The sequence below is a fragment of the Saccharomycopsis crataegensis genome, assembly GCF_037102585.1.
Source record: "Saccharomycopsis crataegensis DNA, jcf7180000000072, whole genome shotgun sequence".
Classification (NCBI taxonomy): Eukaryota; Fungi; Ascomycota; class Saccharomycetes; order Ascoideales; family Saccharomycopsidaceae; genus Saccharomycopsis; species Saccharomycopsis crataegensis.
The window spans coordinates 1,824,155-1,851,416 of NW_027043819.1; the positions used below are offsets into that span (position 1 = coordinate 1,824,155).

The following is a 27,262-nucleotide window of genomic DNA, read 5'->3' on the forward strand; positions in this document are numbered from 1 at the left end:
TCGTTTATTATTATTATTATTATTGTTTGTTTGTTTATTTTTATTTTTTTAGGGGGACATTTCCACTCTTTGTATGATTAATTAGCATTTGAGAACTGATTACCTTCACTTCTTATATTACATTTTGAGTAGTCGTGTTGTTACGAAGCGTTGGAACCATTGCCGTTTCCAGAAAAAAAAAAAAAAAAAAGGAGCCGCAATGTTGTTCCCTTTTTTGCATAGCCCATCGTCGACAATATATTTATATTATATCGTGTAAAGTATTTATAGCATGATTATAATATCAGCTTGTTTCTTTTTATCCCCCATATATATAAAATACAAATAGGGGGGAGATTGTAAACCGTCGTGAACGAGGCGCTAGGGTAACCACGTTCCCAATAATTAATAACAACGACAATAATGTTGGCCCATCACCTCCAGCCCAACACCTCTTCGCCACTAATCCGCAGCAGAAGCAGAAGCAGCAGCAGCAACAATTTCTATTACAATAACAATAACATTGACCTGATGTCGATAGAATTGAATGTCAAACAATCGTTTCTGACATTTAGCATCCTCCTCAGCAACTTGGATGATAAGCAGCAAATCACCGCGATCTTGGGATTATCGGAAGACGCTTTTTTCGCACAATCGCTGGAGTTTCTCTCAAAATATATCCAAAATGACCAGAACGATCTTGTCCCATTGTTTAAGAGCCAGGTTTTGCCCCAACTTATCTTCAAACTCCATCATCTATGTTGTCTAACTAATGGCCATAACTCCCCTACTACCGCCAAGATCACCGACGCTTTCCAAGTGTTGAGCAATCGCTGTGATTCTTCAGCAAAACTCGCGGTATTAGTGAACTTCAAGCTAGGAGAAACATTATTCATAGCAATCTCTAAATTGACCGATAATAGAAAATGCAAATCAAAATATAAATACCTACTATTTTCCTATTTGGACTTGGATGATGTGTGTACAAACCAATTCATCTCCTCGGAGTTGTTCCACTTACACGTCATCAACCCAATATTGAAATCATCACAAAAACTAGAAGTCAATATCAATTCGGTTATCATTGCTATCGAGGCTTTGTCGTTCACCGTACCCTCGTGTTCCAGCGATTCAAAACAGTTTTTAGTAAACGTCAAGATCTGCGAGGGATTAGTGATTTTCTTACAAATTTCGAAATACGATCATGATCTAGAATCAATATGCCATAACGTTATAAGATTCTTTCGGCTCTTGAGTATTGATTTCCAATCGGTATTATTTCAATGTGATTTCGTGCCAAATTTACTCAGAATATTATTCGAATTTACGAATTCTCCAACTGGCAAAAGTCAAACTTTTCTAATGGAATCTATCACCTTAATTTTTTCAATCATTCAATACAAAAAACCAAAATCAAAAGACATATCTCCTGGGGTATTATTTCACACCATATTCAAGCTTTTGATCAAATCGACCACCATCAACAACGATCTCATTATGATAAGGTTTCTCATTGATTCGGCGGAAATTCTTCTGGCAAATGATTTATCAATATTAATTAGCAAAAATCAGTTTACGCAATTTCAAAATAAGATTGGTAACTTGGTATATATTGTGACGCATACTCATTTTTATGAAGAACAATATCAAGTGGGGAATGGGGAAATTATACCACCAGTGACTGGTCACCACCGTTGTTTCCGAGGATACATTAAGCTATTGCTGCTTCCGAATTTCCAAAAATTGATAGGGTACAACATAGGGTTTGCGGATTTCCTCCTTATGACGTCGATTTTCCAGTACCTGGATTTGTTATATGAAAAGTTTCGCGATGATTCTCATGTGACTATCAGACTACTAGAAATGGTCAACGACTACAAATATGATATTTCGGTGGTGCGTGAATGGGGTGAAGGCGCCAGTCTTGGGAATTTGTTGATTTCGTTGATTCGTGATGCCAAAACTTCTGATCAACAATGGAAAGGATATCTTCTTGATACCATTTATAACTTGGTGAACATTTTATCTTTATGTTCGAGGAAAAACGTCGTGGAAATCTTGGAACCACTTTTGGATGACGATGACGATTACGATGATCATGAAGACCGCTATCACTGTGATAAGCAATTTGTTCGTTCAATGTTGCTCGAATTTATCACCTGTTATTTACAATCCAACGACCAGGCACAAAAGAGAATGGCGATTAAACTCTTTAATTGCGTGTGCATGACCGATAGTGGTGCCATTGCAAGAATAATTTTAGAATCGCACCCTGAATGTTTCAATGATTTGACAAATATTGTATCGCACACCTTTGCCGAAAACATGAATGGTGGATCGATTGTCCAACAAATTCCATTATGTTTATCTATACTTGAAATATTCCAAAGTTTGATGGTGGCCGAGAGCTTCACGTTGATCACCGGCAAAACCTTCTTTTCCGAATTGATGAAAACCATGACAATTTACATGGGGCATGGCTCAGTATCTGGTCATCGAGGGGTGCTTAAAATCCGCTGTTTAGAATTTATTAGCAGTTTGATCGACCCTAATGTTTTGGAACCACATCAAGCGGAAAAAGTTTTGTTTGTCAAATCGTTTGATTGGTTAAATACCGTGGTTTCTCCCATGCTCGATGCCGAAATCAAGCAGCGGTTGGGAATTGATAATCATCACGATAATAATGATGACGGGATTAAAAATACTGTGGAGATCGATGTCTTGACATTGCTTATGGATATTATTTCCCACTGTATTGAACTTCAAACGAAAAAGATGAAAAATGTCATTGATTCTATGGTACTTGGTAAATTATCGACGATCCTATTTGAATTCCGGTTAATTGATACCAATCCAATCATTTTGACCAAATGTTTAAATATCATCCATCCGTATTTGAAAAGCAAGCTTCATGGGAATGAAGTGGAGTATCTAGTGACCACCATGAAACTTGATATATTTTTCATGAAGGCCATCGGGGACATTGATTCGGGGAAACAATACGTCACAAAGATCAAACTTGATAATGATGATACAGATGACGATTTGTTCGTTGAATTCTTTGAAAGTTTGTACCGATTAAACCAAATCTCCATTACGTTTCTGAAGAATATCATGATTTCTTATAAAATGACAATGATTTTCAGGTTAATCACCATTGCCGAAGGATTGCTTGTTACTGCTCCCAATACTACTATAACTCTGAGAGAAAAGATCACCCAAAAGCTCGATTTGCTTTTTTCGGTGTTCTCACAATTAACGGTGGATTTTGAATTGTTTGATAAACGAGACAAGAATATCATGTGCATGAAGCTTATAAATATCTTTGATTTAACTTATTTCCAGAACATCCAAATTAGCGGGGTGCTCAATGATAATTTGTTTTTGTTGTTGTCGTACAATATTTTGGATGACCCAAACACTTGTTATATCATCGATGATTTATTATTGAAAATGCTCCAAATCATGAAAAATCGCAGCGGTAATTGTTTGAAATTGATGGAATTTTTCTGGAAATTCTTGTACATGTATTCGTTGATCAAGACTTCATATTTCAAACGTCACGTCATGGAACTTATGGAGAGTTTCAATCGGTTGAAGACCTCCAATGAAGTGGCACCAACATTATCCGAAGAACCCTTATTGATCGATGACCATACTTGTAATCGGTTAATCAATGAGTTACTTTGGGAGTCATCGGAGACGTTACAGTACTTTATCTTATCGACGTTTGTTGAGATATTGGTAAATGAGAGTATCAATGATGATGACGAAGAAGAAGAAGAAGATAATGATGAAGATGTGAGGAAACATCAAGAGACAGAAGAAACCCAGAAGACCGGGTATAATACCATCAATGTGGCGGTATTCCGGACTTTGATAAAGACTGCTGGGTTGAGTCAAAGATCAATTGATGAATTGTCAATGAAGTATCAGTACTCTTCAAAGATGAATTTTGAACAATTGAATAATTTACGGAACATTTTTCTATTGATACCTCAATGATTGATTGAAAAATCGTTGGATCTCTTTTTTTCTTGCTGTATGTATATTATACCCCACGTTTTTACCATAAGAGATAGAGACATTATCATTATTATTATTAAAGAGACATTAATATAATTGAGACATTCTTTTATTGAGGCATCATTTGATTGTGTAAATGATAAATCCACCAACTAGTAATAAAAAAAAAAAAAACCCTCCCCGACCGCCAAAAAAAAAAAACCGTCCGTAACTTGGCTAATAATTTTTCATTTATTTATTGTATTCTTTTTTTTATATTTATGTCTTTATTTCCACTGATCCAATAACGAGACCCTGGCTCCTCCCCCTGTCAAATTCAACAATGATACAATTGTTCGACGGCACCATCGTAATACTGTGTAGGGGTATGGGGGATGGGGGATGATGATGGTGGTGGTGAGGAGTTGCCGTATATTATTTATTTCCCCGTATACCGTAACATGCCACCACATGCATAAGCTCGTTAGTTTTCCAAAGTCGTTTATTGTATCTTTGGGAGAAACTAGGTTCTGGTATCCGGGAATTAGTTAGTTATGTCTTTCTCCTAACGGTCAATTCCTTTCGGAGACACACGGAGAGAATGCCTTTTTAACCAGCATTCCTGACTTGCGTTCGATGAGAGGGTTAAATAAAGCATATATACACACATGCTTACATAAGGGGCCCAATTAATTAATTAATCAATTGATCGACGCCATTTATTTCTCAACGAGGAGAAGGACAATAAAATCCGAGGGAATTCCTGGGATGATTGTCCGTTTTTTTTTGTTTTTTTTTTTCTTTCTTGTGTTGACTTTCTTTTCCCTTCATCGTATCGCTCTTAGTATTGGTTTAAATTACGACGATTCGTCTTTTCCCTCTGTTGGATATTACAACGATTTCTTTCTGTTCAAGCAAGAGACAAAGATTCACTACTAACTACCACTTAGCCATGCCCACCGATCCTGACAGATCAAGAAAGACTCAAAGCGTGGTGACGATCCAGCGTGATAAATATGTGATCCACCACGGCCACATCGACAAAGAGTACCAGCTCTATTGCGATATTTTCGGAGAAGACATTGGCGAAAAATACGCAATCTCCAAACAATTACAAAAAGACCATAGCCAAGATTCAACGTTGAAAAGTGGGGGAAGAAGATATTATAATTGTAAACAGTTACGGATCAACAACAATAACAAATCTAGAAGATCAGTAATCAAACCTTCTAGGAAACTAGATGCCAAGGATGTTTTCAAGGACGATAATCCTGATGATGATGATGATGATGATGATGATTTTATCGATAAACTCACGTTGAACAATGTTTTTTTGGATAATGATGCCGCCTCAGTGTTTAGTGCCATCACCAACCCTCCGGAAGTCGATACCAATACCGCGGTTTTGCAATACTCTTATAAACTCAACAAGAAAATCCAGGAGAAAAAAGGCGGGAAATTAAAACAAGTGATTGTTAGGAGATCTCCAAATGCTGATGACAATAAAGAGAACGAAGATGGTAATGGTAATGGTGATGATCATGATGATCCCCTGGGGCAAAAAAAAAGCGACTTTATGAAATTTGAAGGGTTTTTAAAATCGAAATATTCCGCCCGTAACAAAAAGAAGTTCGAATCATTCCAAAGGTTACAACCGTTAGACATCGATTTGAAGCACTATTATAATCCGAAGTTCGTTCCTCAGTTACAAGATCTCCATAAACCGAACCGCAATGATTACTCAAACACAATTATCGAAGAACATGATCAAATAATCGATGGTAGAAACCCAAAGTCATCAAACACTACTACTACTGACAGAAGAAGATCAGCACCTCAATTTAGGCCGCCAATCATTACAGGTGCTGATCGCAGAAAATCATCACCCCAATTCCGGTCACCAATTCCTACTATCACCACCACCACTAATACTGACCGAAGAAAATCATCACCTCAATTCAGTACACTAATCACTACTACTGGCCGGATAAAATCATCGCCCCAACTCAATTCCCCGTCAATGACGAGTTCCAGAAGGCCTAACTCATCACCTCTAGTTAATTCATCACTGGTTTCCAATTTGAAATCCCCTACTATGGAGGGAAGATCCGCGCCTCCTCCAATTTCAAATCCATCTTTGGCTTCCAATGAGAGTTCTAAGTCCATTGGTAATAAGCGTGTTGAAGTGCCATCTCAAATCGCTGATAATAAGCCATCTCAAACCATTGACAATAAGCGTGTTGAACTACCAACTAAAGCTATTTTTGATAAGCGTGCTGAATTGCCATCTAGAGTTATTGGTAATAAGCGTGCTGATTTACCATCTAAAGTCATTATGGATGCTATAGATAAGCGTGCCGAAGTGCCATCTAGCACTTTCATTGATTCGCGAACTGAACCATTTCCAACCATCACCAGGCATGCTGAAGTTTCACTGCCAACTGTCAAAAATCATGCAGGTGCTTCACCACCTACCATCAATAAACGCCCCGATGGTCTGCCATCTAAACATACCACCAATAACCATGATAATAGATTACCATCCAAAGTTCGTGCGATCTCAAAGCCACCAGTTCTTAGGCTTGCTCCTAAATCTAGCCGTCGTCATCTTGGAAATAGCCTGGCATTGAAACTTGCACCGGGAGGGAAGGATAAAAACGCGGCCTTTAGTCAATCACTGAAACAGCAGCAACAAAAGCCAAAACAACAACAACGGCGATCCACACAACATAAGCTCCATCTGTCTGGGACCAAATCACCTTCAAAACAGCATGGTCACACCAAATATCATTATCCAATATACTACCAACAGAAAATCCACCATCACAATTCTTCGCAACCTAATATCTCCAGAAACTCTAACTTTGGCAAAGAATCCACCACCACCACCACCAGTAATTCTTTGGCGCTGAATAATAATAATAATAATAATAATAATGATGATGCTAGATCGCGCAGATCAAGTAGTAGCTCGTTAGAAGTCGATAATTCAAAAGCATTGTACGAAGATACCCAACCATTTTATAAAACTCCTAGTGAAATTGATGCATCACAGGCCCAGAGATCAGTGCCGATCATTTGTCCTAGACCTAGAAGGGTCAATAGACTTAGTGCTCATACCCTTTCTTGTTATTAGTTTTAGGGTCATTTTTGGTATCATTTTTGATATTCTCCTAGCATCACTTTACTATCTTTTTAACTTTTTTTTTTTTTTTTTTTTTCGCTTCATTTTCCTTTCATAATATTATTTTATTACACTAGAAATTACGCCAATGACTTTACTTGTACCATAAGTTTCGAATGGGGTTTTCCCTTCTCCACCATACCTTATATTATATTGAATATATACTACACAAACTACTACAATGAAAAGAACCACATGTATAAAAAAACAACAATTCTATTATCTAAAAGCATCTATGGAAAAACCAATTAAAATAAAATAAAAAAAATGAAAGATATCAGGGAGAGGGAAAAAAAAAATACAAAAAAAAGTAGTGAACTATTATACAAACACAGAAATAAACGAAATCAAAGATGAAGAAGATGACGAAACAAGGAAAACTATCAGATTAAATAACAATAACAATGACAATGATGATGATGATAATGATGATGATGATGATAACCAATTGTACTTTCCATATTCACTGTGCTCCATCAATTCCAAGAAAATGAATTTTTGGCAGCTTGCCTACTGGCCAAGATCGCTGCTTCGATATGCGCCGATCTTTTGTCGTGCAATTCTTCTTGGAGCTTTCTTTTATCAATATGGTGGACTTCACCATTTGCCAATAATATCTTTCTGGTACGAAGGTCCAAATCTCTTTTTTGGTGGTCGATCTTTTCTCTGAAGTATCGTGATGGTAAAGGTCTAGCGGCAGCGGTGCGGAGGATGCACAAGGTGAAGAGAGAAATGAGCAATAATTGAAGGTTGAGGGAATGCATGGTGGGATTTTATTGATTTTATTAAGCTATCTATCACGATATATAAGTCAATTAGGAGTATCAATTTGAGCTGGGGTTAGCTGACTATTTAGTTAAGTGGTTAATCAATTTGTTGGTTATCTATCTATCCTGTTGAGAAACAACACAAAAAAGACCGATGGAAATGCGAGCAAATAGAAGAAAAATTGCTGGATATTAGTATATAATATATCATTTGGGGGTAATTTAAATCATATATATATATCCATGGAGTATCCATGGTTCATTAGAACTTGCATTCGACGGTCTATGGGTCTTTGGTGGTTCTACCACGCAACAGGATTGTTTCATATGAGGGACAGACATAACGGGCAAAACAAAAAAAAAAAACAGAACAAGTTTTAATCAGTGAATGAATAAATGGTTTAGATGAAACATGAGATGGTAATATATTATGATTATTACCATGGTTTTATGTGGTGCTGGCTAATCAATAACGAATCCGATACCGTTTGGTTTGCCAGTAGTAGTAGTAGTAGTAGTAGTAGTAGTAGTAGTAGTAGGAGTGGTACTTATAATGTTCTATACAGGGACCAGCTGTAAATTTCGAAGATCAATCCTAGTCTAGTCTACGACAATATCTTTCTCCATGATTTTCTGAAATATCTTCCTTCATAATAGCAATATGAAATAGATATAATATTGGCAGACCACGAATGATGGAACCGTCACTTAGTGAGCGGGGTGGCAGTGTGTGAAACGATGTTTCATATCAGTGAATAAAATAACTGACCTCGTAAAATATACTAATACCGTTTGATAGCCATGTTTTCTTAACATTATCGAAACCACCGTTCCTTTCCTAATGGCTTTTTTTTTTTGTGTAAATTCATAAAGAAGGTTTGCATCTATGAGAATTTGTGGCGATGTTGAAAATTTTCATGGTTGGCTTGGAATGTGGCTTTTTAGAATTATGATTTCCTCCTCATAATGGAGTGAAACTCTTTATTCTTGTTATTGTTATCCATCATTTCTTTTGAATTGGTTATTCGTATTATTATCATCATTTTTATCATCGAGATATTTTGATTCGTATTTTTTTTATCATGATCATTCTCTTATGATATTTTTGCTAGTTGGCCATATATACAATAAACATTAAACATTCTCTTACTTGACCATAAGATAAGCATTCCCTTACATTATACCAGGACATAAGTTAATCTTTCTCTAACAATACATTGTTATTTGACGATACGGTTAATCGCTGCAGGTTATTATATGTTGTTTGTCTTTGGTTCGTCGGTTGGTATGACAGTTAATCTCCAAGCGTTGTTGTTATACTTTACTTCTAAACTTTATTGCACCTCTAAATGGCATTATATTTCACCATTCCTATTTAACACACAACAGAATAATAAACTAACAGACAATCTAATCCATGATAGTTACTTCTTGAGGTTGTATGAGGATATTTCATCGCAATGAAAAATGGATAAGCCACTGAGATACAACAGCCAATATCAGCGAAAAAAAAAAAAAAAAAAAAAAAGAATAAGTAGATTTTTTTACAACTACTATGCCAACCAGAGGAAAGAGACAAGGTTTGGATCGTCGGTTACTCATTAGCCATTTATCTTTAATTATTCATGTAAGAAGTTCCATGTGTGTCATTGGTTATGTTATTTCTTAATATTTATTCACGTAAGAAGTTCTATGTCTCATTAGTTATTTATCATTATTTATTCGTGTAAGAAGTTCTATTTATCATTATTTATTCGTGTAAGAAGTTCTATTTATCATTATTTATTCGTGTAAGAAGTTCTATTTCTCATATCTAATGATGATTCTAAAAAAAATAAATAAATAATGCATTTAAATCAAATCAAATCAAATCAAATCAAAAAAAAAAAGGACAAACGAAGGAAGAAAAAGAAAATAATTCTTTCTTGTTTTCTATTTTCCCAATTCATTGAAGGAATCGATGGTGCTTTGCCCGGAAAGGATCGATTCGACTTTTTGGTGAATATCTTTGAAACTCTGGAATGTGGTGTATGGGATCTTCTCGGCTTCACAATACTTGATCAAATCTTTTCCTGATTTAGCAAACAACAATTCTGATTCCCTGGCCGCTGATAAGTCACTTACCCCATCACCACAGTAGAAGTAATGGACTTTGTGGGATTGGTTTTTGCTGGCGGCGAATGAGTTCTTGTAGTTGATGATTTTCTTGATCTCGATCGATTTGTCATGCCCGAAATCGGTGGTGTCTCTATAAACAATATCCCACGATTGTTTCTGTTCATCGGTGATTTTCACATCGTTGGCAATGATTTCCAAAGGATGTTGGTTGTAAACGTTATCTTCCCCGTTCAATAACTTGACCAACAAGTTGTGGATGATTGGTTTCATCCCACTAGACACAATCACCACCAACACGTTATGGGCAAGACACCATTCGTAGAAATCTTTGAATCCAGTGTCCAAATCAATATGGTTTTTAAGGTATTCGATACATTCTGGCCATGGGGTATGGACCGAGTCCAACATTTGTTGGAACCCATCTCTGAAACTGGTCTTTTTGTACAAGATTTCGTCATTTAGTCCTTTACGTGTTTCGTAACCCATTCCCAAAGTGTCAGTTAAGAAATCATTACTATCCTTGAGTATAGTTAGTAAATGAGAAAAAAGAAAAGAAAAGAAAAGAAAAGAAAGAAAGAAGGGATGTAGAAGTAAATTAACGTACTTGTAAAGTGATGGTTCCATCGAAATCAGAAAACACAATATGATCGGCTTTTTCGACTTGACGGTAGAATTCAGGGGACAAGGTATCTTGGGTCATATTTTGTGTGTATATATATATATATATATCTTTGATTTGAGTATAAAATATAAATTATTTTTGAAAAAATCAACAACAACAAAAAAAAAACGAAGAGAAAGATGAAGATGAAGATGATGAAATAAAATGAGGAAAAGAAAAGGGAAAAAAAAAAAAACGGATGTGTGTCAAAAAATGTTTCTTTTGATCCACGTGGTGTGCAGTTGGTGATTATGATGATGATTATTATTATTATTATAGCCGACACGATTATTTAATTAAGTATCTATTTGTGAGATTGAGAATATGGAATAGCTGGCATAATATCGGATAGATAGTTTGATTTTCCCGAGAAGGAAGTCTTTTTGAGAGGACCGTTTTAGTATACATGAAGATCTAGGGATGATTTCGTCATCATTTTTCTTATAATAATAGAAAAAATCGAAAAGTTTCTTAAGTCAAGTTAATGAGCAATAATACAATATAATGAAAATAAAAAGTACTGAGGGTGGAAAAGTAAAAAAAAAAAAAATAAAATACATGAACAATACTCATAATATAATAAACAGTTAAAAAAATAAAAATGATGACAGGAAGTAATAATGCCTGATGTGATAGGGATAACAAAAAAATGGGAGAGATGATGATCTGGTGAGGTAGATATAGTATAATTGGTTGGCCATATGATGATGGGAGATGACGAAGATGAAGATGAGACGGCAAACCAGAACAACAAGAAATAAAGAAGGAAGACAACAACAAATAATAATAAAAAAAAAGATGGATAAAATGGACATGATTGAATTGAAACAAAAGAGAGAAGCAGCAACAACAATAATAATAATAATAATGATAACAACAAAAAGGACATGTCAAAAGTGGATTTGGTTTATCAAACAGCACAGAGAGGGAGAGAGAGAGAGAAAGAGAGAGAGAAAGAGAGAGAGGGTCGGATAGATAGATGCAATAATATGATTTTTTTTTCTGGGTGTATCAAGCTTGTCGGTTTTTGATAGCAGCTATTAATACCAACAAAATAATATCAGCGAGAGGGGGGGGGGGGGGAAATGAAGGGGATTAATACAAGAAATGAAACAGGAGTGTAAGGAATTCAATCGACCCAAGGGTAATTGCATTTACCACAGCTCTTCTTTTTGCAACAGGTACAATTCGTGAAGAAATCAGGGTTTTTGGTACGACAATGGCAGCAACACCAGTAGACGATATTTGGGTCATCACAATCGTAACCGTATTCTTTACTGTAGACAAAGTTTTTCAAACTGGTGGTTTCTGTTGAAGTTATCATGGTGGATAGAATGGAAGATGTAGAGAAGAAAGATATTTGTTGCTGTTGTTGTTGATGTTGGTAAAAAATCGAAGTGAAATGACAACCGATGCGCTCTCGATCGAAGAAAAAACGATGATGTAACTGGGCGTGTAACCGAGGATGAGATTTGTGATGTTCACTAGCGATGGTTGTTGTAGTGAAATGAAACAGTGGTAATAACGAATGATTATTAATGATAATAATATTGATGATATTGATCAGTGGTAAGAAATATTAACGGACTAATAATAGGAAACACAAACAGCACTTGAGGGTATCTATTCCTAAAGGTTATAAGATAATATAATATAATATAAGTAATATAATATAATATAATATAATATAATATGGAAGAGTATAGTGGTATAGTATAGTTATGTTTATGGAGAGATAACTTAACACTTTATTATTTTTTTTATTTTTTATTTTTTTTTGATCTCCCGAGGATTGGGCCAAGGGGGACCTGAGGCTTTTTATACTCTGAAACTTGAGAGGTTCCTATACTGCCCCCTCGTCCATCCATCACATCATCGTTTCGTTCATTCACCAAGTGGTTCCTGCTAATCGAAAAAAAGCTTTTTGGAGGACGCAAAAAATTCGAGTTTAAAACACCTGCAAGGCCCTCTATGCGTCCTACGGCAGAACGATGCGCAATGCAAAACACAACATATATACGATGCAGCATGCTGCACTCCGCAGCGTATACCTGTGCACACTCCCGCTGTCTGTCGCTGCAGCAAACAACCACCGCGAGGGAATGCGTGGGCGATATCGGGCGGGCACTCCTGGTGGTGGTGGGTTGAGAGAGTGGAGATGTTGTTGTCATATATATTTTTATTATTATGGGCACTATGGATGACGATCATTATCATGTAGATGTTGGATGGGTGGATGGTGTTTTTTTTTGTTTTTTGTTTGCCATTGGTCATTTTCATCCTTGCGGCGTGGCTTTCTTCGGAAACACTTAGTGCTTCGGTAAGCCTCTTGGTTGTTGCTTTATGTACATCCTTGGGGGGTTTATCTCCGACAATTTTAAGTACTTTTGCATCTATCAATGTCCTTGAAAAGAAACGCCCTGTTAACCTGTTTCCTTTTTTCAATAGCCGGAGGACAAACGAAACGAAACGAAACGCTTACGAATAAACAGCCATGTTTTTTTGTTTGTGTGTCAGACTCTCATTTCTTTGTATTGCGTTATATTATTATTATTATTATTATTATTATTAACATTAATATTAATATTATTATGTTGTGCTCACCATCGTGGAATTTTTGCGACCTTTTTGACGTTGTGGAAACACAATTTCTCATGAAACTGTTGTTGTCATTGACTAATCTCCATAAATGTGCCAAAATCACGCTAGTTCTGGAATTATCAAACAGTTACCTTAGCACGTCATACATCGCAGGCTAAACCAATAGTTTGAGGTACGAGACCTCACGCATCGATATGATGGATCATTAATCCCAGATGAAACAGCCCTAATTGCTGGAAAAAGAAACTCGGCGGTTGTTATCAGAAATTTGAACAATGTCCCAAATAATAAAATTAGCAACCACTAACAAAAATGATAAAAAAAAATAATTCACACTAACAACAAAAAATTTCAAATAACAATAATAATAAAATTAAAAATAATAACAATAACAACAACAACAAAAATAACAAAAACAACAGCAACAAAAAAGGGGTATTCCACAACCTTTCTAATAATACCGACACGAACAATAACAACAACAATCTCTATCCATCATGATAATAATAATTACAATCAATCACTAACATACTCGATGATCTTCTGCAGGAACCATTTGATTTTTTTTTCTTTTTTCTGTTTTTCTCCCGTCGACGTCGGGCTCTCTGACGTCATAAGAAGTTTTAAAGGGTTTTACTGTTTGTTTGTGCCTTTGCTAGTGAGACACTTAAGCACCTCGCTGAAACCGACTGGGTTGTAGTACTAACAGGTATATATGGTTGGTCTACCTAAGAGGATATCTGTACTTCCCACCAACTGTATACACTGAATGTTGTTTTCTGTGTTGTTTAGAAATCACACACAAAAAGTCGGAGACTTAGGTGTGGTGCTGCTACACCTATCGTATACTGTCTAAATAAACTGAGTTGCATCATCATCCGCGGAAAACGACACCATTATCCATATTTTTTTTTTTTTTTTTTTTTAAAAAAATAAAAATATAATTAGACAAAAGTTTAAAAGACAAAAATAGACAATTTTTATCTTGCCGATCAATTAATTTAATCACTTTTGAGTATTGTTATTATTATTATTATTATTATCATTATTGTTATTATGGATGAGTGGTTTTATGTCATAGGCTCTACACATCAAATATTCTTTTAACAACAACAACAACAACAACAACAACACATGGTAGTTAGCAGCATTATATGAGATCAGTGCATTTCTTTCTTTTGTTTCTGTGATTTAGTTTTCTATTCAGGAACACAAAAGTAATAGGATTTCTTGGCCGATTGTTTGAACAGAGAAGCAACAACCCATTTTTTTTTTCAAGGACAAAAAAAACAAACAAAAAAAAACCGTACAGTTGTTACAGTTGTTCTGGTTTTTTTTTTTTTGTTCAAACAATTGTTTGTTTAAAAATAGAAACTTTTTTTTCTATTGTATATTCGCCAGCTCCTGCGTGTTTTCTTGTTATTCATGATGAATTTGGTTTCCAATCGGGCCATTAATTAGCCAGAAAGATACGCAGATAGATACGCTTGTTGCAAAAATCTCTGTATTGTCGATTCTTTATTAGCCATCCATCCAGGGAAATGTATCGTACAGGATCTCTCTCTCTCTCTCTCTCTCTCTCTCTCTCTCTCTCTCTCTCTCCCAATAATCGTAATCTAATAATAGATCATCAATAATTAATCCACACTACTACAATTAGTTTACTCTCTCTTCTACAATTATCATACCAATCTAAGAATAGACCATCACAGCAGTGATGCTACAGTAAAAAACATTTCTTCCACAATTACAATTACAATCATAATAATAAGCGCGCATGTCATGTGTTTTATTGTAACATAGGATTTCCGCCCAAGACGGTTGTTGCTAAAAATAAAATAAAAAAAAATTGCTGCTTTGGGCAAATTGGAATCCTGCTATTGGATAAATTGAAGGTGCCACTTTTGACAAACAGCCTTCCTTCAATAACAACATCAACTGTAATAAAGAAAAAGAAAAAAAAAAAGAAAACTCATAAACATTATTATGATGATTGATTCTTCATCATTTATTGACTTCTAATTGTATTGTCCGTATAGATGTTTTGAACACACTCTATCTATCATCAATCATTCATAGCTATTTATCATCAATTGTAAAGAATCTCAGAGAGTCCAATAAAAGAAAAATACATCACGTCAACAATCAATAATATCCAGATACATACAAGTACAAAATCAAAACACTAACAAAAAGACGATTAGTTTCTTTTATTCTTTTTAACACCCATCAATAACCATATTGATAACTCTTAAAAAATAATAAAAAAAAAAAAAAAAGAACGACACAAAGAAAATTAAATTTCTTCCTTTTCTTCACACTTCATTCAATCTTCTTTCTTCTCAAAACTACCCAAGAGAATGTTTTTAATATATCTCAAAGATGAATTAAAGAAAAATATAAATCAAAAATTATGAGACCCATCAACCCGTAGTATAGAAATACTACAAGAAGTGGTATCTATGTTTTGATACGCTGTGCAATGTAAACAAAACTAGACAGCCATAACGAGCTACTTGATCCCCGATGACTTCCCAAGGTAAGTATGAAGAAAAGGAAAAAAATTCAAGACGGCTGAATAAGAGTAAAAACACTGGCGATTTCCCAGTATTTATAGCTGGCAAAAATTTTTTTTTTTTTTTTCTTATTCCATCACCCGGAAGTGGCACGTGGTTTTTCATCTCTCTCTCTCTCTCTCTTTCTCTACATATACATATATATATATATAGACCCTCCACATTCCTGTAAGTTTGCAGAAGATTACAATCATTATTACAACTGTTGTGCCTTGAATAATGATCTGTTTAAAACAGCTCTTCATACAGGTCGAAGCTACAGCTCATAGTAAACCTTTCATGACTTGAAAGTTCCATCCTCGTCACAATAGGATTTTCATATAATACAAATCTCCTATATATATATAGATATATAAAGTGTATGATACCTTGAAAAAAAAAAGCAGAAGGAGGAGTAAATATAGGTCATAAATTGTGGTTTGAAAGGAATAATAAAAATAAATAAATAAATAAATAACAATAATGTATGGTAGCGTGAAATGAGATACACACGCTTGGGTATATTTCGAAAATCACAATTGGAACTTCTTCAAGAGGAAAACAAAAACTAAAACTAAAACTAAAACAAAACAAAATACAATAAAATGAAAAACTTATAAAGATTGGAGTAGAATAAAAAAAACAAAAAACGAATAAGAGCAATAATAAGCAATCAAAATATATATATATATATATAAAAAAAAAAACACAAAGTAAATCTCAATAAATGAATAAATAAATAAAAGCATTCACATATCAAACAAACTCTTTGCGAGCAATGATTTTCGCTCTACCACTAGAGTTTCGTTTCTTTGACTTGCCAGTTAACGATCTTCTGGTAGTTGGAGCTGCCGCAACGTTCCCACTTGAAGATGGGTCAGAAGGAGACATCAATCCTTCATTATATGAGCTAATAGTTTTACTGGAAGAGCTTCGAGACATCACGCTGGTCTTTGGTTGAGGGATCCATGAAGATCTCTTATCCGAGCCTTTCTTCAACTTCTTAATTCTCTCCATGGTCTTCATACTTTCTTCGTCCAAACTGGAATCAGCACCAACGGGTTCTGGATGATGTTGTACATCGAAATTCAAACTCTCGGGACTTCTAATCCTACTAACTTGTGATGCAGGAATTGGCACTAACGAGCTTTTCTTGGTCAGCGACGTAGCACTGGTAATCGAGCCATTTCTCGAAAGAATCTTCCCAAATTGTTGTTGGGGTTGATCTTCGTTTATGGAAATATCATTGGCACTACTATCGTTCTCAAAGCTACTAGAGTTTGGGCTCGAGATATTGAATCTTCTATAAGCTTTTGACGATACCCCACTACTCCCATTATTAACTTTGGCCACCGGCAATCTCGAAATCGACGATCTTGGAGAATGCAAAGAGTTTCTGATTGTTGATGTTCGTTGATCAAAGGTAAACGTGCTTCTATTGCCGCTATGGTTGTTACTAGCACTAGAACTGGCTTCAGAAATTGGCGATTTGATTTCTTCGGTGGACTTCAAAGTTTGCTGTAAATCATCCAAGGTCAAACTATCCAATTGATCCAAAATATTATGGTCTAATTGATTTGCCCCACTGTGTTGGCCATTGCCCAATCTGCGCAACGCTTCTAATCTTCCATTTTCAATAGCGGATAGATTGGATTCCATCAGAATTTCCGATTGAATCTTCACATCACCATATGATCCACGATGCATAATTGGCGAGGTATCATCACTGGTTAAAACCACTTTGCCATTTTTCCCGATCCTTTGAGTTTTTTGAGTCAATGGGCTGTCAAAACTTTCGTCAATAGAATCATCAAAATACCTACTATCCTCATCGGCAACGCTTTCCACGGTGCTCAAGACTTTGAAATCTCTATTGACCCCTAACAATCCCATTCTTGGGGTAATCCCATTAAATTGATTGCTTTTCATCATTCTTGGGGATACCATCAGTTGATGATGATGGCTTGTCTTCAGATCTTGCTTCGATTCTTGGTGAAAGCCTTGTTTTTGTTGCTTTTTCTCTGGAGAAGTAGGAGTTCCTTCCACTAAAACTGGCTGAAGGTTCATTTTCCCAATTAACAACGAGCCTGTAATTGACCTTCTTTGAAGATGACGTTTCCCAGTTTCAGGAGTGGATTCGGCATGATGACCACTCAAGTTATTGGCAAGCGAATTGAATCCTAAACCAAAGGTCCTTGTCTCATTATTATTATTATCATTATCATTATTATCATTATTATTATTGTGACCTTGATCATGTTTATTATCGTTAATGGCATCAATGTTGTTGAAAAGAGGAGAAATTGGATTCGTGACCGATATTGGTGATACCACTGCCTCTTGGTTATTGAGAAGATATGGACTAGCAATGGAACTGCTTAGTTGATTCATAGTATTGCTACGACTAAGACTGAATGATCTCGCCTGGAATTCTGTTTCACTATTTGGAGACACGACTGTTCCAATAGACATCCTTCTATTTATTGCAAAATCCTTTTTGACAAACTTATCTTGTGATACCCCCGACAGAGTTCGGTTATGGTTTTGAGGAATGATTGATGATGATGGCACCAGTGGGCCACTAACGGTGTTTCTCTTTGACCTGAGTCTCAAAACTCGAGGCTGTGAATGGTCATGGACGGAACTACTACTACTATGATGATGATGATGATGATTATTATTATTGTTGTGGTTGATGCTGTGGTTGTTGGTATTGCCCACAAGGTTCATTAATGATTGAGGTCTCTTATTTCTACTTTCTTCAACCCCAAACCATTCACTTAGGAACTCTTTTGGCAACTTGTGGTAAATTCTGTTATTCCATCTACTAAGAACTAATTCCTTAAAACTGTTCTTTAGTGATTCATTTTCAATTAACGAATGGTCAAATGCTTTTTGAATGATCGTGATATCTCGATTAAGTTCTTTCAAATCATTTTCCAATTCGATCGGCACGATCGCGTGTTTATCAATGTTTCCGAAATTCTCATCCAGTAATATCCCCAAAGTTTGCAAATCTTTTATGGTTTCAGAAAGATGCTTGTCAGTGACAAAGGTGAAATATTCAAAAGTTTCCATCCATTTTTTCTCCACCAATTCAAATTTCAAATCATCCAAATCATTGATTAAGAACACGAATTTTTCCTCGATGGAATCAAACTTTATGTTCAAGTTTTCTATTGATGACGGGTAAAATTCCTCGATTTCTTCTTGCTGCGAGTAGTTTTGGATTTGTGGTTTGATATAATCGATAGATGCCTTGATTGGATCGATGGAGGCCTTCAATTTCGATAAGTGGGCGTATAATTCACGTTCTGAATCATCAAATATCGGGTATCTAGCGTTTGTTTCCAGAAAACTTTGCATCATTCCTGGATTTGCTAGATCGACAATCGATGATGATCTCATCCCCGCAGATTTCCTCTTGCTGGCTATTTCGTGCAAATTATCAACGATCTTATTAATCTTCTCCCCAAGTTGAAACATATCATACTGATTGATTTCCTTCACTTGCAAAGAGAATTTCACTTCGTGGGTCCGGAAAGAATCTTTCAAACAATTTTCAATTTCGTCATTGACAGAATCAAGGATCTGATAATACAATTCATGATATTGAATGGCAATATCCAATCTTTTCTTGTAGCCGATCAAGTATTGCTTGACCCTGAGAGACAAATCACTAATTTCGTCAAAATTGCCCAATAAATGTAAGTACTCTTGCTTTTTCTTTTCACAATTATGGCCCCCTGGGGCTTGTTCTACTCCGTATTCGTCAAACGACAGCAGCACACTATTATTGATCTCGTCAAAGAATTCGTCATCGTTGGTGGTTTCGTCGATTTTGCTCTCGATGATATGCAATAATTGCGAAATGATCAGATCAATCCCATCGACATTCTTCGATATCTGAGAAATCTCGGTTTTCCCCTCGAAGATCCACTCGATGTTATCATAATACTTATTCAATGGGGAATTGTTATTGGCAATGGTATCCAAATTCTCCAACAACAAGATCAACTCGTTGAGATAACTGGAAATATCGAGAATCGAATTGTTTATTTTGATCAAATCGTAATGTAACAAAGTATGTGCCTGTTCTATCGATTTGATATTGATCAACTCGTCGAAAAACGAGAAAGAGGGGCAAGTTTTCAAAATATCCGATAACAACAACGAATCTAAATGGAAATCCTGAATATAAACCTCGTCGCCTGCTCCTCCTCCACTGTATATTTGCCCGCCACCACTGCCGTATCTTTGACTATCAATGGTTCCTATCCCACTAACTTGATCAAATATGTGATGAGAATTGATATCATAATACTCGTTTCGATGACTGCTTCCCCCAGTGAACACCGAGACCTTGTCAGCCATATGATTCACTGAGTCCTGGTCCGATGCTTGATATGCTTGATACTGGTGCATTATTGTCAATTCATGGGGTGTTATTCTATGATTGTAAGGGCAATTTATTCGTTATTGATTATGTGGTACAATCAATCACTGGCTCAAATAATATATACACACACACACACACTCACTCACACTAGTTTGTCAGACCTTTGCAGCACTGCTACTGTTTCTTCTTCTTCTTCTTCTTCTTCTTCTTCTTCTTCAGGTAATTGATTGATTGTGTGGGTTGATGTTAATACTTCAATTGATTGATTAGATCAAACACCAGTATTCTCAAAGAAAGAAAAAACGAAAAAAAAAAAAAAAAGGAGGAAAGAAAAAAGAATGACGAGAATTGCCAATTATATAGAGAGTAAACTGATAGTAAAATACCAATCCAAACGAGTGAATTGTATGTTATCTTGTGAGTTGAAATTGACCTGGCAGTTGTATTTATCCTGTATTATTTTTTTTTTTTTTTGATTTTAGTTTTCAGTGCAAAACAAAACCTGCGTGGTGAAAGAAAAAAAAAAAAAATATGGTCGATGTGTCCTGTGTCCCTTAATTAATTAATTAATTTTCCCTTATCCCTTTTGACGTCGACTAATGGCAGGTTTTTTTTTTTTAAAAAAAAACTCCCGAAAACAAAATGTTACTTAATGGTGTATAATTATAATAATAGTAATAGTCTTTTTTTTTATATTTTTTTTTATTTTTTTTTTATATTAGAACAGAATATTGATAAATTACAGGCACTTTTTAGTTGAAACAATTAAAAACAGAGCAAAACAGAGCAAAAAAAAAAAGATGATAAAAGATGGAAGGAAGGGGGGGGGGACAAAAAAAAAATGTCATTCACAAACATAAACAAAGAAGTAAAGCATATTCTCTCGTAAGCAAAGTAATAAAAAAAAAAAAAATAGAAGATAAAAAAAAGAAGAGGAAGAAGTGATGTGTCTATGTGTGTCAAAGGTATCTTCCGATCTTTAAAAATTATATATCTTCACTGTAATGAAATACGTCGCCGCAGCAATACAAATCATTGAAATCAAAATACCAAGAAACCAAGTCAAACCTTCTTGATCCTGTCCTGGAACAATCACATTCATCCCCCAGAGACCAGTAATCACATTCATTGGCAACACCAAAGTCCCCAAAATCGAAATCTTTCCCAAAACATCATTCATATCATTATTCACTTTGGTCATATCGATATTGATTTGTGCCAAGTAGTTGGAATGTGATCGGGCTAACAATTTCTCATAATGATTCAATGATTGAACCATGGTAATGATATGATCCTGAATATCTCCCAAGTACATCCCAATTTCCGATCTTGGGGCAGCATCAAAGTTCTCATTACATCTCTTAGCAAGCCCCTTAATGACATCCGCTTTGGACCCCAACAAACGGAGTAATGACATGATTCTTTTTCGAGATTCCCCGATTCTTCTCAACATATCACCTTTCCTTTGCCATTCAGCAGAAGATGTGGACAAATAAGAACTGGTAGAGGTGGTGGTCACAATACTAGACGTGATGGTTTTTGTTTCTGAATTATACAACGACAAATTATCATTCAACCCTTCATCATCCGAATCTTCTGAATCACTTTCACCTGAATGAAGTTTTAGTATTGCATCTTCAAAAGCGTACACTTCTTCTTCAATGGTTTCAATCATTGGACCAAAAGCATCGGTAATATCATCAATCAAAGCATATGCAATCCAATCGGATGAAACTGTCAAGTAATCTTTTAATAATCTGGCTCTTCTTCTGACAGTGACAGGATGTGGGGTTGGGGAAAAATGGAACGTGATAACTCCCTCATGGAAAACTATAATATAAAAATTCAAAGGTTCAAGTTCTCTATATTTACTCTTCTGCCTTTTGATTTGTTGTTTCAAGTTAGTGATGGTCAGTTCCTTCTGTTTTTTTGTCATATTTTTTCCTCCGATTTCTGGACCTGCTTCTAACGACTCATAATCATCATGATGGCTACGTGTTTCATAATCATTATTGCCTAAGCCACGGGAACCAAATACTTTACCAATGGCTTTTTTCAAATTCGAAAGCTTTGAAGCATCAGCAGAATGTGAGCTATGAATTTCCTCAAGATTCAAACTTTCTAAGTTTGATAACTTCTCATTGAGTGCCCTACGTTTCAACCGTTCTTGAACAATATCAAATGATCTGAAACATACAAAATAATAGTCCTTGAATAATTCCACCTTTTCACGCACCTCATTCAAGAATATATCTTCCGTGGTCAACGGATGGATTCCAAAGGCTTTACTTAATACCTTAATTTCTTCTTCTGTTGGATCTAAAACATCCAACCAAAAGGGAATAGGGTCCTCGGGCTCCACGGTAGTGCTATTAGTGGCGGACATCATTGGGGTGGCTAGTCCTACCCCATTATTATTACCAATACTCTTTGGGGTGGCCGTGCCTTCTTTATGACTGTCAGCGCTATCGTCAAAATTAGCGATATTATTATGGGCTGTGCCAGCTGCATGTGGTGGGATTTTTAATCTCGCTTGTTTGGCATTGTTAAGTGGAGCATTGAGGTTTTCTTTTAGGATTGGAGGAGGCAATTTTGCCTTTTGATACTGTGACACCACAAACAAGTCTCCAAAATTTTGACCGTCTTGCAAAAGTCCTGAAATCGAAGGAGAATGGATTGTGGAATCTAAATTTGGACGGAAGTATGTGTATCTAAATTGCTGGAATTTCTTTTCCCCAATGACTGTTCCTGGTCCAATTCCATTGTCATTGATATTTGCACCATTATTTTTCAGATACTTCGCAGCATTTTCAAGATCATGATTATGTAAATAGTTTTTCAAATTCTGTCTGGTAGATTTATCCCAAGGACTGAATCTTGGAGGTCTGAGCCTTCCCTGGATGGCTTCCGTTTCGTTAATTTTCCTGGTAGCTAGTGACGGGACGGCCATAGATGAAGGATTATCAATTTTACTGATTAAAGGGTATTGGAAGCCTACCGCCTTCAAAGAATGCTCCTCATCATCCACTGTCGAGTAATCAATATCAGCTTCTCCTGTGGCAAACAGGACATTGTGTTTGTTGGCCTCAGCAATTGCCAAATTTTCCCGCATCTCTTCTTCATAAAAATCTTGCAACACTTGCAAATCTGGCCAATTTTTGGTGGTCGAGGACGAATCAGCATTCAATGGCAAGCAAACGTCGTCAAGAGAAGAATCGTCTGAATCGTTATCTGAGGAACTTGGATGCGAATCATCAAACTCGAAATTACTATCCAGGAGATTCTCTGGGTCCGAATGGAAACGTAGCCCGTCCAACAACGATGATGTCTGTTGGTTACTGGTAAAACTAAATCTTTTTCTAAAGACGTTTCCAGCACCACTATTACCCGAGACACCATTTCTTTGGTTCACTGAGTTGCTTACTGCACCATATTGATTTGGTAGGCTGAATCTTCCATTGGCAAAATCACGGCTAGTGGTGTCGTGTGATGGAAGTAGCTGGTCTCTTTCATATGGGGTATTTTTGAACTCACGGGATTTCGATGGTTTTCCTCCTTTCTCTTTTCCTCTTCTTCTTCTAGAATTATCCTCGTGTTGCTCATTATACAATTCTTCACCGTTTCGATTATGATGGTGGTGCTTGCTGGGAATCAAAAATGCTTGCGACTGGCTCTTTGGTGATGTCATGTTGGCTGGAGGTCTATAAGAGTAAGTTGGATGGAAAAATTCACAATAGTATTCTAATTCAAAAGAAAGATGAATAAGAGATTTTTATAGTGTATTTGAAGTTTTTGTTTTTTTTTTTGGTCTGACTGGCAATTATTATTGTTATTATTATTATTCTCTTATGATGGGGGACAAGACCGAAGGAAGGATAGCAGCCATCAACTAATTCTGAGCAAGCATATCAACGGCCACAAATACAAGCGAAGAAAGTCGAAAGTATTGGTTGGTTGGAAGGTCGAACAGAGTATTAATACTGCTATTAAATGGTCACTTGGAATATGCTGTTTGGTTGGCGGCGGGTATTCTTATGATTATGGCGTGAGAGTGGTGGCAATCGCAGCGATGTTAAGAAGATTTTTTTTTTTGCCGTTGTTTTTACCTGGGATGTAATGGGGGTCCTGCACACCTGCTTATCTCACGAAATAGGCGATGATTCTTGGGATAAGCCATCGGTGGTAGGACAGGACATCGCCATTGCCAGTGAAAGCGATGTGGTGACGGTACTGTATATATATTGGCCAGTGTTCTGGAGAATGCCAACCATCACCCAGCACTAGCAAACGTTGCCGCGTAATTACAAGTAGATAAGGAATAAATCCCCCCCACGGAAACTGCCCAAAACAGCATGAAAAAACGGGATAACGAAAAAAAAAAAAAAATTATAAAATGGTGATTCATCTTCTCTTATTCAACTCTTCTTCGGATTCTTTCTTATCTCGATCTACCGATTCTTCTTAATAAACATCACAGATAATTAATAAAACATCACAGATAATTAATAAAGCATGAGCAAAATCGAATATTGGCCATTGTCTAACGGTGTCAAGGTCCCAGCCATTGGGTTTGGGGTTGGCAGTGCCTGGAGAGTCCAGAAACAACAATATGATCCTGATTATATCATGCCGGAACTCGTTGAAAGTATCGAGCATGCCATCGATGCCGGATACGACCATATTGACAGTGCTGAGATCTATTTGACCAGAAAAGAGTTACACATCGGCTTGACCAACAAGAAAGTCGACAGATCCAAGATCTTCCTCACCGATAAGCATTTCTGTGGCACTGATAGGTTGCCAACTTTCACCAGCAGTCCTTACGAATCACTCGAGATTTCTTTGAAGGATTTGCAAACCGAGTACATTGATTTGTATCTTTTGCACTCTTCCAATGTTAACTACGGGGAAAGAAAGTACTTGACCAACGAAGAACAATGGAAGCACATGGAACAGGCTTACAAAGAAGGTAAGGCGAGGGCCATTGGGGTTTCTAACTATTCTGCCGAATCCATTGAAAAACTCTTGAAAGTCGCCGAGATCAAACCTCAAGCTTTGCAAATCGAGTTCCATGCCATGTGCCAAGAAAAGACTCCTAAAATTATGGAGTTTTGCAAAGAACACAAGATCCAAGTGTTTGCTTACGCCCCATTGGCCCCACTTACTCTTGTTAAGGAAAAGACTCCTTTGGGCGAGTTCGTCAGTGAGTTGGCCACCAAATACGGCAAAACCGAGGCCCAAATCTATCTCAGATGGGTGTCACAATCTGGCGTTGTCCCAATTACTACCTCTGGTAAAGTCCAAAGATTAAAGGATGCAAGAGACATTTACTCTTTCAAACTTGAAAGTGAAGACTACGAGAAAATTAAACAACTTGGTAAAGAACAAGCGGAAACTTTCTACAAGTGGTAAGGTAGCAACTGTATTGCTTTGTCCTAATAGACTTTAGAAAAAATTTGAGCAAAATTAAACTGTATTGGATTAAAAAAGTCCGAATTGAACATATTCTATTTTCTTAATAAAACTACTTTCTGCTTATATATGCATGATTTAAATTATCATATAATGGTTAGCCAAAGCAACCCCTTTCTTTCTTATTATGATTGAAATTGTTGGTTTGGAGGACTTGTAGTAAAATAACAATAATGTTAGCATCGGGGGGCTGCATAACCTTTTTTTTTTTTTTTTTCTTGTATAACAAAGTATAGTTGAAATAATTCTCGGCTACTATATTACGAAATAATAAAATTCTGCGTAGCTGTTATCTTAATTGTGTTAAAGCTTTGTTTTGCGTTTGTTTTTTTTTAATTAAAGAAGATCCAACAAATAGAGAAAGTATATCGTTACAATGGATTTTGAATCATTCATGAAAGATGCAGTATCGAAGAAACGCGATGAGTTTTTCAATACTGCGATGCCAGAATCAAATCAGCTGGAAAGCGAAGAAGAAAAGGATATAGACAGCGTTGAGGATGAAAGAAGTTTCAAGAAGAGAAAACTTGATGATGATAAACAGGTGGTGACCGAGGCAGTTAAGGCTGAAAATAGTGAGAATGTATCAACATGCGAAACCAAACATCTGGAAACCAAAGATAGGGTTGAATTAAACGAGATAACTGAGGTGACACCAGCAAAAAATACAAATGAACTTACCAACAATAAAACTAGCTCAAAAGAACAAAATAATGAAATTGAATCCACGGTAGTGAATAGTAACCAGTCTACAATGGAAAATAAAGATAAAGGTTGTACCCCTAAAGAAACGTCTACTACTGATCCTGGCAATAGTGCAAGCACCAATTACATTATAAACCCAGAAGATATTGCCAATGATAAGCCTAAAGTATCACTTCAACTTCGAGAATACATGAAGCACCTTCTTCTTAAGTGGCGTGAAGCACAGTCTTCAATTGAAGGTGATCAGGATTTGGTTATCGAAACTACTAGGAACTTAGCTCCATTATTTATCAAGCTTCGGAAACTGACTTTGTCTGACTCGATGTTCCCAACACTTGCCACCATAATGTATTATCTTCAACAGGGGAAATTCCAATTGGCTAATGAAACATACATGAAATTAAGTATTGGCAATGTCGCCTGGCCAATTGGTGTGATCAGCATTGGGATCCACGCAAGAAAAGCCCAGCTGAAAATCACTGGGGAGAAAACGGTTGCCAATGTCATGATAGATGAAAAAACCAGAAAATGGATCACCGGAATAAAGAGATTGATCACTTTTGGTGAAATCCATCCTGATTTATTGCTATGATTTTTGAATTCAAATACTAACAATAAATCACCTTCCATAAGCAACGTGATGATTTTAATGGCTAAAGTAGCATCAAATTAGGATTTATTTTGTCCTAAAGAGACTACAATTTACGAAAAAAAAAAGTCTTCAAAGTGTGCTACAAAAAAAAAACGTAATAAACATCATTAATTACTATATTATACACCATACTTCTCAATCTTTCATCAAAATTTCATAGATCG

At 36.1% G+C, this 27,262-nt stretch overlaps 9 protein-coding genes across 9 annotated transcripts; 4 read left to right on the top strand and 5 right to left on the bottom strand. All coding sequences in view use genetic code 12, as the record gives it.

Moving 5' to 3' along the window:
- Positions 1-402: 402 nt before the first annotated feature.
- On the top strand, positions 403-3,984 carry DASC09_006480 (uncharacterized protein; the record flags this gene model as incomplete). The annotated part of the gene is made up of 1 exon (XM_064994251.1): positions 403-3,984. One exon carries the CDS (start codon positions 403-405, stop codon positions 3,982-3,984), a length of 3,582 nt encoding a protein of 1,193 aa, XP_064850323.1.
- A 952-nt stretch (positions 3,985-4,936) lies between these two features.
- On the top strand, positions 4,937-7,120 carry DASC09_006490 (uncharacterized protein; the record flags this gene model as incomplete). Its single annotated transcript, XM_064994252.1, has 1 exon — positions 4,937-7,120. The coding sequence occupies one exon, from the start codon at positions 4,937-4,939 to the stop codon at positions 7,118-7,120; it is 2,184 nt and encodes a 727-aa protein (XP_064850324.1).
- Positions 7,121-7,644: 524 nt separating this feature from the next.
- DASC09_006500 (uncharacterized protein) lies at positions 7,645-7,932 on the bottom strand (the record flags this gene model as incomplete). Its single annotated transcript, XM_064994253.1, has 1 exon — positions 7,645-7,932. One exon carries the CDS (start codon positions 7,930-7,932, stop codon positions 7,645-7,647), a length of 288 nt encoding a protein of 95 aa, XP_064850325.1.
- Positions 7,933-9,867: 1,935 nt separating this feature from the next.
- PYP1 (putative phosphoric monoester hydrolase) lies at positions 9,868-10,753 on the bottom strand (the record flags this gene model as incomplete). Its single annotated transcript, XM_064994254.1, has 2 exons — positions 9,868-10,572; positions 10,658-10,753. The coding sequence occupies 2 exons, from the start codon at positions 10,751-10,753 to the stop codon at positions 9,868-9,870; spliced, it is 801 nt and encodes a 266-aa protein (XP_064850326.1).
- A 1,090-nt stretch (positions 10,754-11,843) lies between these two features.
- DASC09_006520 (uncharacterized protein) lies at positions 11,844-12,038 on the bottom strand (the record flags this gene model as incomplete). The annotated part of the gene is made up of 1 exon (XM_064994255.1): positions 11,844-12,038. The coding sequence occupies one exon, from the start codon at positions 12,036-12,038 to the stop codon at positions 11,844-11,846; it is 195 nt and encodes a 64-aa protein (XP_064850327.1).
- A 4,588-nt stretch (positions 12,039-16,626) lies between these two features.
- On the bottom strand, positions 16,627-20,295 carry KAR9 (Kar9p; the record flags this gene model as incomplete). Its single annotated transcript, XM_064994256.1, has 1 exon — positions 16,627-20,295. The coding sequence occupies one exon, from the start codon at positions 20,293-20,295 to the stop codon at positions 16,627-16,629; it is 3,669 nt and encodes a 1,222-aa protein (XP_064850328.1).
- A 953-nt stretch (positions 20,296-21,248) lies between these two features.
- Positions 21,249-23,957, bottom strand: DASC09_006540 (magnesium transporter CorA family protein; the record flags this gene model as incomplete). Its single annotated transcript, XM_064994257.1, has 1 exon — positions 21,249-23,957. One exon carries the CDS (start codon positions 23,955-23,957, stop codon positions 21,249-21,251), a length of 2,709 nt encoding a protein of 902 aa, XP_064850329.1.
- An 824-nt stretch (positions 23,958-24,781) lies between these two features.
- DASC09_006550 (uncharacterized protein) lies at positions 24,782-25,681 on the top strand (the record flags this gene model as incomplete). The annotated part of the gene is made up of 1 exon (XM_064994258.1): positions 24,782-25,681. One exon carries the CDS (start codon positions 24,782-24,784, stop codon positions 25,679-25,681), a length of 900 nt encoding a protein of 299 aa, XP_064850330.1.
- Positions 25,682-26,117: 436 nt separating this feature from the next.
- On the top strand, positions 26,118-27,038 carry PRP18 (mRNA splicing protein PRP18; the record flags this gene model as incomplete). Its single annotated transcript, XM_064994259.1, has 1 exon — positions 26,118-27,038. The coding sequence occupies one exon, from the start codon at positions 26,118-26,120 to the stop codon at positions 27,036-27,038; it is 921 nt and encodes a 306-aa protein (XP_064850331.1).
- Between the last annotated feature and the right edge of the window lie 224 nt (positions 27,039-27,262).